The sequence below is a fragment of the Mustela nivalis genome (genome assembly GCF_964662115.1).
Source record: "Mustela nivalis genome assembly, chromosome: 7".
In the NCBI taxonomy this organism is placed as follows: domain Eukaryota; kingdom Metazoa; phylum Chordata; class Mammalia; order Carnivora; family Mustelidae; genus Mustela; species Mustela nivalis.
The window spans coordinates 92,754,325-92,764,761 of record NC_139026.1 but is presented as its reverse complement, the minus strand read 5'-3'; the positions used below and the strand labels follow the sequence as shown (position 1 = coordinate 92,764,761).

The following is a 10,437-nucleotide window of genomic DNA, read 5'->3' as shown; positions in this document are numbered from 1 at the left end:
GTGTGGCTTGTCCTCTCATTGTCTTTTGCAGAGCAGAAGTTCTTAATTTTAATGAACTCCAGCTTATCCATTATTTCTTTCATAGATTATGCCTTTGGTGTTGTATCTAAAAGATCACTGCTAAACCCAGAGTCATCTGGGTTTTCTCTATGCTATCTTGAGAAGTTTTAAAGTTTTGTTTTGTACATATAGGTCCACCCTCCATTTTGAGTTCATTTTTGTGGTCAATATAAAATCTGTGTCTAACTTGGGCAGAATCACATGAGGAAGAACTGAAACCTGGGTTAGCTCTTGGTGCCTCTGAACTCAGGTTTATTGGTATCCTATAAAAGCTTGGGAACTTTGCCATGGAGCTAAACATAGATAACGGATCTGGAGTTGGAGAAAATGAAAAAGATGCAGGTGTAAAGGGAAGAATTACCAACAAAATAAACCCAGCTGTCTCCTACCAACAAAATAAACCAGCAGATGAACAATCTGTGAGCTACAAAATGGTTTCTGCTTTACTGCATTCTCCAAAGATCCCAAATAATCTCTCTGGTGGCCCACTGTAACAGGAAACAAACAGGGAAGGGAAATCCTAGAAAAATAACTCAGCCTGGCCAAGTTGAAACATTAAAGCCTGGCCAAGTTGAAATATTAAAAGCCTCCAGAGATATATTGCCAGAATGCCTAAAGAAACTTTTTGAAGTTCATTATTTTGATTTTGGTAATGGTTTCAGTGGTGTGTACATGTATCAAATCTCAAATTATAAACTTTATTGGATGTACTTTGTTTTGCATAAATTGTAAGTTGCATAAAATTGTAAAAATAAATAAAGAAACAAGACAAAGAAAAGCAAAACAAAACAGCCTGAACTCAAATTCAGATTCTAATTAATTTAAGAGATGCAATTATTACTCCCTCTTATTCCTCTGGATATTATGATTCCTCTACCTGATTGACTTTTTTTTTTTTTTTTAACTATCTTCTGCAGATTCTCAACTACTTCAGCACAATATTCCTAGATTTTTGCTTGGTTGGTGTGTTGATTTACTTTTGTATTTTAATTGAATCAGGGATTAATGGAATTTTATCTGTTTTAAAAATAACTACTTCTGGCAAATAGTGTTCAGCTACATATTATTGTTTGATTGTCTTTTGAAATTGAACAACCACCATAATCTGACTTAATGTTTTGGGGGACTATGAATGATGTACTACTGATGATGTAGAAAACAAATAATCAAGGGAACAAATGAGTCAGTTACCGTCAATCTAAAAAACTAAAGAAGTATCAAACTTACTCACTTGTTAACATCAGCTATGTGTCTGGCCTGTAGGTGTTTTTACTGATGAAATTATGACAAGGTGTATATGACTTAACAAGTTCTACATTTTCAATCATCTTTCTCCTCCATGGTTTCCCAGGGTTCTCTTTTAGTATCTCTGCAACTTAGTAGATTTTGCATTATTAGACGGATGAGTAAAGACTTCAAGAGTGCAAACTTAACTATATGCTTTAATGAAAGTTTGTTAATATCTCTAGGACTCAATTTTCTTCATCTATATATTGAAGATATTGAAGTAGAAACCTCTGTAGCTTCTTTATTTTCTTTTTGGCTTCTTTACATTTTAAAATTACCCATACTATGCGTCTGGCTCATGCTTCCTGAAAAATTAATATGGACAAAAAGTGTTCAGGAAATATCAGGTTGTGATGCACATGCTGCCTGAGGATATTAGATTATCAAAATTTAAAGTTTGGGGCACCTGGGTGGCTCAGTGGGTTAAGCCTTTGCTTTCGGCTCAGGTCATGGTTTCAGGGTCCTGGGATCCAGCCCTGCATTGGGCTCTCTGCTCGGCAGGGGGCCTGCTTCCTCCTCTCCCTCTGCTTGCCTCTCTGCCTACTTGTGATCTCTATCAAATAAATAAATAAAATATTTTAAAAAAATTAAAGTTTAGTATGAAATTTAGGAAAAATATGATTTAAGATTATAAAACTATTAACACCGTAGATACTATTAATATAGCTTTATTCCATATGCTTCTAAAAGAGAACCAGAACAATGACTAGGCACAACACTAAATTTGTATGCATTTACTATAATGATATAGTGCTAGTTAACCTAAATTAGAATCATTCCTTTACCTCTTTCCTGGATTCACTTGAGGTTAAAGTGTGTATAAATCATTATTAATCATTTTCCTATCAGTTAGAAAACAAACATATATTGATTTTCCCTTCTTCAGAATTTTCTTTATCTCAAACATTGAGTAGCCTAAGTTCTAAGTAACTGATTATTGTGGAAACACTAAATTTAAATCTGAAAAATATAACTTGAAAATTAACTTTAATTCACTAATATATTATTTAAACTGTTATTAGCAAACTAAAGTAGATTTCCCTTGGGTGTTTATTTGATTATTCAATTACCAAATACAGAGATTGAATACTATATGGCAGTGGATAAGATAATAAAAGCTCTGTTGTAAAAAACACACTATTAGAAGTCATATTCACAATTCTCCCAAATCTTTTCTTTAAAATAAGGTACAAATTAAGAAAAGTAGCACAAAAGTATAAGAGGACACACACACACATATACCTTCTTACAGGCTTGTAAAATTTTAAGAAATACAGTGATGGCACAACAGGTTTCATTAAATAAATAGTTTTACTGTTTTGGTGTTCAGTAAACAGTATTGATAATATATAATAACAAGCACTTTAATGTTATAATAATATACATCTAAAGTCCTTCAAACCTTTATTTATTATTTATTATTGTTATGAACCTCAGTTAGTTTCACCTTCTTGAAAGCACTGTTATCTTGCTGACCATATCTTTGAAGGCTATTTTCACTTGCTTGTTCCTTAGGGTATAGATGAAAGGGTTCAACAGAGGAGCAACTGAGGTATTTAAGACAGCCACTCCCTTATTAAATGTTTCTGCATCCTCAACAGAAGGATTTATGTACATAAAGATACAACTTCCATAAGAAAGTGAGACCACAATCATGTGAGAGAAACACGTAGAAAAAGCTTTTTTTCTTTGTTGAACCGAAGGGATTCTCAGAATTGTCCTGATTATGTACATGTAGGAAAGAATCACTAATACCAAGGTGAAGAGGAGGGTGATTCCAACAGAGATAAACTCTATCACTTCTATGAAATGTGTGTCTGAACAGGACAGATGCAACAGCACAGTATAGTCACAGCAATAATGATTGATGACGTTGGATGCACAGAAAGGCAGCTGGAGAGTCATTACATGTGGCACAATGACAACCAAGAAACCAGAGAACCAGGAACACAGGACGAGTTGAATGCAGAGTCTCCTGCTCATTATGGTTGTATAATGTAGGGGTTTACAAATGGCAACGTAGCGATCATAGGACATGGCAGCTAAAAGATAAAATTCAGTTGCTCCCAGAAGAATGGCAAAAAAGTACTGAGTGAAACAACCAGCAAAGGAGATAGTCTTATCTCCAGTTCCAATATTGACTAGCATTTTGGGGACAAAGACAGAGGTAAAAGATATTTCCAAAACAGAAAAATTCCGGAGGAAGAAATACATAGGAGTCTGGAGTCGATAATCCAGCAGGGTCAGAATGATGATGGTCAAGTTTCCCATGATGCTTAAGATGTAAGTTAGCATCAGAAAAAGGAAAAGTACAGCTTGAAGTTCAGCATCATTTGTCAGTCCAAGGAGAATGAATTCTACCACTGATGTCTGGTTTCTCATCACTAACTTCAGACAAATTAAGACAGAAAATAATAATGACATGAAGTGATTAACACATTTCCTTATTTTACTTTATAATTAACAAAGGCCTTGCTTCTTAGGAACATTTTCAATTGCTCTCACCATTTTTTTCATTAATTTATCTTTTCCTTCCTAATCTTTCTATTTTGTTTTTCCTCTAAGTTATTATGAGTACATGTGCATACTCTGTATATGTGTATATATATTATATGTCATATGCATATAGACAAATCTAAAATAAATTTAGAGGGTAGATTTTATTTGATTAAATAGATTTCTTAAATCAGCCTTTTAACTCTCAATTTATTAGCAAATAAAGTAAATATAAATTAAGGTATGAACTACAGAATTAAAATTGAAATTGGTTGTTTTCTTCTTTTTATTCTTTTATATTTTTTTCTTCTTTCAATTTTTTCATTTAGAATAATAATTCTGTGCACCTACAGAAGGTCTAAACTTAGAATTATTTCTCTTTTTTTATGATTCTAAAATCTATCTTAGCAATTTTGTGCGGTTGCTATCTTATTGCACTACAGTATATGTTATTTAAAAGGACACTGACAAGGAGCACCATCTGGTGTTAACTTTAACCGCAGCTTCCTTTTCTTCCCCGCAAAGACCTTTGGCCAAGACTTCTCCATCGTGAAGACTGAAAGGGTCCGGTGATACTCTGACAGCAGCCCCATTATTCCATGGAGGTAGCGGAAGGAGCTTAGGCTGCCTTCGATTCTCCCACACTATGCAAACTGCAAATGGTTCTGAAATTAGAACATGTACTGCTATAATAAAAAACTTAGGGACATGGAGAGTCAGCTAGAATAGAGGAAAGGAAAGTTCTAGGTGGGTAGGGAAGTAGGGCAGCCCATTGAAGAGCCAAGCTGCTTTGTCCAATACCTGTGTGCTTTAAGTAAACAAACTCAGGCTGCCAACAGCGTAGACCTGCTCTATTCACCTTCCAAATCAGAACAGAACTAACAAGCTCAGGCTTGCGTTTTCTACTATGCACAGTAGATGAGCTTCTGCTGGTGAGGAGAAGCTCACAAGCAGGATCTCTACTCCTGCACAATATGATGCAGGCACACAACATGCCCAGCAGCTGAATAGCTGCAAATGCCAGGGCTGCCCAGATAATAGGCATCATGACTTCTAGTAACCTCTTCACAACTAGAGCCCCACATCCCTTAGCACAGAGGTCAGAGGGGTGGGCCAGACTGTCATTACAGCTGCTGAGCCTCTCCGCTGCAGCTACGAAGGACACTCTGGTTTTTGGTCTCTTTGAACCAGTCTGTGTTTTCCCAGCCTGACTAGATGTGAATTCCACAACAGTGAAGCTGTCTCTGTACATAATCAAGAGTCCGGCTAGAAGCATCAGGTTCTGTTCCATTGTAGGTCTTACACACTTTCTGAATGCTGCCATCAACCTCACTTTCCACCTTTGCTCTGTAAGCACATCCCAAAACCACAACAACAACTTCTGTGACAAAAAGCAAGCATAGGATGATGACAAACATGGCAAGTCCACAGTGGCTTTCTTGGATTGTGGCACAGCAGCCAATTAGGTCAATAATGAAAAGCAGGGCTCCTACAGCTATGATCACTACCACAGGCAAGAGTATACATACACATTTTCAAAGAAATGGTCACAGTCATCATAAGTGATAAAGACAGGCTCCCACATAGTATAAAATGTCACCTGCCCCCTAGAAGATAAGGTTGAGAAACAACAGCAGAGTCTTGGAGGAGTGATGCTTCACTGGCCCATGATGCTGCGGCTGCTGGGGCCCTGCTCTGCCAGAGGGCTGTGCTCACCTAGTGAGGTGGCAATGGCTGGCCCAGGCACCTCCCTGCACCCAGTATCCTCCTTGCAGTAGCAGAGCCCTGGCTCCAGGCCTGATGATTTTTCTCTTAATTCTTTTTCTTCATCTTTTATTTTTTTAAAGTTTTTATTTATTTATTTGAGAATGACAGAGTGAGCAAGTGAGAGAAAGAAAGTAGGAGCAAGAAGCAGACTCTCTGCTAAGCAGGGAGCCTGAGGCAGGAGTCCATCCCCAGATCCTGGGATCACCATCTAAGCCGAAAGGAAACGCTTAACCAAGTCAGCCACCCTGGCACCCCTTTTCCTTAATTCTTAATGAAGTGTTAGGAATTCACTGGCAAGGCTATGTGCTGTGGTGAGTGCGTGAATTGTGTAAGACAGATGAAACACAGACCTGTAGCCCTGAAACATTATATGTTAATTAAAAAAATCTAAAAGACAAAAAAAGTGTTAGGAATTCATATTACCTATAGTTCTTTGATCATGGAAAGGGCTCAATAAATGCTATCACCATTTAATGTAGATATGTGGATTAGTCAGTACTTGGCAAAACATTAAATCAAAATAATCTCACTGATTGTGCTTTTTTGCTATATGCAAGAACTGCCCATCCATAAATTACAGTTCCTTAAATGTCAGCTCAAGCTCAGCTCTTCATACAATTGTATCTAACTATTGCAATCAACCATAATTGATTCTCCTCTTCTTATTCTAATTTACCACAACATAACACTTGGTCATAAAGTCAAATTATTTTCCAGTTATATCGAGTACATACACTTTATCTGTCTAGCTTTAACATAAATAGATTACCCATAAAAATAAAGTCTTATTTATGTACATCTTTTATACAGAGTCCAGAAAATTATACATATTTGGTAAAAATTTTAATGTAAAAATATTTTTTTATTCTTTTAGAGGCATAGCCCTATATTATTAAAGGCTATGTTTTTTTTTGTTTTTTTTTTTTTTTAAAGATTTTACTTATCTATTTGACAGAGAGAAATCACAGAGAGAAATCACAAGTAGACGGAGAGGCAGGTAGAGAGAGAGGAAGGGAAGCAGGCTCCCTGCTGAGCACAGAGCCCGATGCGGGACTCGATCCCAGGACCCTGAGATCATGACCTGAGCCGAAGGCAGCGGCTTAACCCACTGAGCCACCCAGGTGCCCTAAAGGCTATGTTTTTTATGCAAACAAAAGTTCCAATTAAGCTAATCCATACAGTTCTTCAGGATATTCTCTTAATATTTTTCATCATCAGACACAAGGAAATTCTATTAAGAATGCTTTTGTCCACTCAAAAAATAAAATTATTTTCAACTACTGTTTTACTACATATGTTGACATATTTTCATATCATACCATGTAATAAGTTAGTAATAGTCACACATAATATAATCTTATCAAGGTGAAAACTCCCGAAGATTACATACAACAAAAGAATAGTTTTGCCAAGTTAGGAAGACTGATCGTCTAGAATTATATCCAGAAAATTTCAGGGTTCCTAATATAACGTCAATCAATTTGTGCTTTTGTACAAATTTTTTCTTTTGTTAAATACCTCTATATAAACAAATTTTAAAGGCAAAATGTGCTATATGCTTATCAGTGTTATTAAAAATTATGTTTTGCTAAGGACAATTAAATTAATTTATTAATATTGTAAATTTAAGTATTAGTTGAAATAATGGCTATCTATGTCTGAAAGTATTATCTTGACTGCTTCATAATGAGTACAGATAAATAAATGTTGGAAATAAAAATTACACACAAATAATGAGCTTTACAACAATATTTTATGTGCAGAAAAATATCAGAGCACACCTTTCCACTATGACAAAACAGCTCATTAAATTGAAATATTGCCAAAAGTTGAAATAAATTTGGGGATTTGAATAATTGGTAATGATATTCTGTTTCTACATGAGAATAGCTAGTGTCAGATAATTTGGAGATATTGTTGTTAATCTTCCAGTTTGAGATCCTACTTATTAAGACTGAGAATTCTAACTTAGAAAGTATTCAAGCAATTGCATTCACTAAACACCATTAAAACCCTGAGATTTCCATTGTTTATAATCATTTTTTGATAATATGAAGACTTTGTAAGAGATTCCCACATAATAGTAATACTTTATTGATTAAATAAACAAGTCCAAAAATGAGAACAAAAACATTAATGTATTAGTGACATCATCATCTACTAAATAAAAAATGAACAAAATGAGAACTTGTATATAAGAAGAAAAATTTATATCAAACAAATTTCTTTCAGCAAAATAAAAAATGAAAAAACCTTTTATAATAAAGATAAGTGCTATTCCCAGAAAAATAATGTATATACCATATGTGATCAAATAATAAATGACCAAATAATAAATACTTGACCCAAACAGGATATATTTACTCAAAAGATTTACTACTAGGAAACTTTTCTTTTCTTAAAATTAAAAAAAAAAAAAAAGATTTATTTGTACCTAAAAGGGTGTGGAAAACCTTTCCCAACTTTCCTGGATATCAATACCTTCTACTAAAGTAAAATTATCTCTACAATGAATTGTATATAACTTTCATATTTAGCCTCTGCCTCCTTCTGTGGTGGACCTCTTTGCTAGTTTAAGAAGCATTTAGGAGGAAAGTTGAATTTGTTGTCATTGAATCCATGACAAGTGGAAATGGGCATCATGGAAAAACACAAAAAAGTGTGATTTGATTTATTTTAAGTTCTATTCTGTAAGGGTGGTGTAACATTTTCTGCCTTAAAATAGGTACATATGCTAAACTGTCATATTGTGAAATTTTTACCTGCATTTGCTTACATCAATCAACATTTTATTTAAAAATAATGTATACACAGTTGTGTCAACAAGCAAATATGAAAGGTAACAGACAAAACAATAAAGAGACTATACATCTGTAGTTCAATGCAGCCATTACCAACCCTCTCCTACCTCAAACAGGTGAATTGGTTCAGCCTTAGTTTCAAATGAGCTCCTTCCATGGCTAAATCAGAGAATATAAAGGTTTAGGACCCACTGGGAAATGGTCCTTGGGTCATCAAAATTTGTCTGCTTCAAAATACTCTGGAATGCCTGGCTTTCTGTCCCAACAAACATAGGTAAAAAGAAGAAACAAAGGGGCACCTGGGTGGCTCAGTGGGTTAAAGCCTTTGGCTCAGTTCATGATCCCAGGACCCTGGGATTGAGCCCCACATTGGGCTCTCTGCTTCCCCCTCTCTCTGCCTGCATCCCTGCCTACTTGTGACCTCTCTCTCTGTCAAATAAATAAATAAAATCTTTTAAAAAAAGAAGAAAAAGAAACCAAGAGCATATAAGCAGATTGAAATCCCCCGCCAAGCCTTTCTTGTCATTCCATTGCTCTTAGAATTTATCTACCACTATTTTTCTTACTCATTTTGGTTTATGTGAATGGATCTTTTGAGATTTCTTTGTCTCCTATGCCCACTTAAAGTCAACTCAAAGCCCACTCAAAGTCAATTCAAAGACTTTGCAATGGCTGTTCTTTCTCTAAACATCACATGACTAACTCCCTCACGTCACCGAGATCTCAGAATTGTGCATGTCTCAAGGGAAGTTTCTCTGATCATACTATCAAGATAACCACTACTCAATCACTGTCTAACACTTAGCTGGCTTGATATTTTATGCATAATAGATATTTTTGTTGTTGTTCACACCACTCTTAGATTTTGTTATTTCTTTATTTGCTATGTGCTTATCATCTAGCATCTTCACTAAACTGTAAGCTCCACTAAATGAAAGACTTTATGTACTAGCTTCTCTGTATGCCTGTGCAAGTTTTTGGCAACTACCAGTTTCTTTATGATATATCAGAGAGTATATATATATATATATATATATATATATATATATATATGTAATCTCTACAAGAAGGACACACAGCATGATATCTTTGCTGAGTAAATATTTGTTGAGGATTTATTTAAGCCAAATTAGATGTCTAAATTAGATACTCTGTTTTATTGAGGTATAGTTGATTTATAATAAATTTTACATGGTTAAAATATATAGTTCCATAAGTTTTGAGACATGTCATAACCTATGAAAACTTCACTACTATCAAGAAAATAAATATACTCACCAATCTTAAAATTTTCTCATACCCCTTTTAATTCTTGCCTTGCAACCGACCCCATACTCTCACATAGTAGATAAGTTCAGTGGGAAAGGATTATTAAGCTTTGCAACCGTGTGGGTGTTTTCCAAAAGGAGAAGGAATAAAGGGCTGATTTTTTGACCAACTGCCACTCTAATTTCTCCAATTAAGCATTATAAACAAAAAGCTATTCCAATATTCTGTTTCCTTTGTATATTTTCCCAAAATACTCAACATCATAGCATTACCATTTTTTTCTGTAGTTTTAAAATATAGCACACAGCAAATGTTATTTATAACTATTCTTTTTAAAATAGCTATTCTTAATCACTTTTTTTTTTTTTTTTTTTAGGTCATAAACCTCAGTGAGTAAATTCAGGTTTTATTTTCTAAAAGGTGATGTATCGAGACTATCCTGAGAGTAGTGGTATCTGGGGACTAATGGTGTGGTTAAGAATATTTTCTACCTGGAGCTAGAGTTCCTGCTGAAATCAGTGTAGTGATAAGATCCAGAAAGTAAGTGGAAATATGAGCCATGTAAAAAAGTCCAAGAAAAAATGGAAAACAATATTGGAATCTTGAGTTAATGAAATTATTATTCAGAGAGATATATGAAAGCAGGGAGATTTCAATACATCACGTGGGTAACAAAAAAGGTAAGTAGGCTCTGTTACAATACGTGGTTAACATTCTCTGCACCGTGCTTTACAGTAGGAACAATTTAGTTAGAGTC

The 10,437-nt window shown here is 34.8% G+C and overlaps 1 protein-coding gene and 1 pseudogene across 2 annotated transcripts; both read right to left on the bottom strand.

Annotated features, from left to right (window-relative positions):
- Positions 1-2,639: 2,639 nt before the first annotated feature.
- Positions 2,640-8,553, bottom strand: LOC309869871 (olfactory receptor 2AP1-like). The gene is made up of 2 exons (XM_082741645.1): positions 8,519-8,553; positions 2,640-3,735 (listed from the first exon to the last, which is right to left on the bottom strand). The coding sequence occupies exon 2, from the start codon at positions 3,727-3,729 to the stop codon at positions 2,791-2,793; it is 939 nt and encodes a 312-aa protein (XP_082597771.1). The 5' UTR covers positions 3,730-3,735; positions 8,519-8,553; the 3' UTR covers positions 2,640-2,790.
- LOC309870314 (tetraspanin-3 pseudogene) lies at positions 4,297-5,339 on the bottom strand (annotated as a pseudogene). Its single transcript has 2 exons — positions 4,645-5,339; positions 4,297-4,508 (listed from the first exon to the last, which is right to left on the bottom strand). The product of its transcript is annotated as a tetraspanin-3 pseudogene (transcript).
- Positions 8,554-10,437: the final 1,884 nt, after the last annotated feature.

What these genes read in the sequence shown, in the direction of transcription:
- LOC309869871 (XM_082741645.1), bottom strand. Translation starts at nt 3,729, where the DNA reads ATGAGAAACCAGACATCAGTGGTAGAATTCATTCTCCTTGGACTGACA.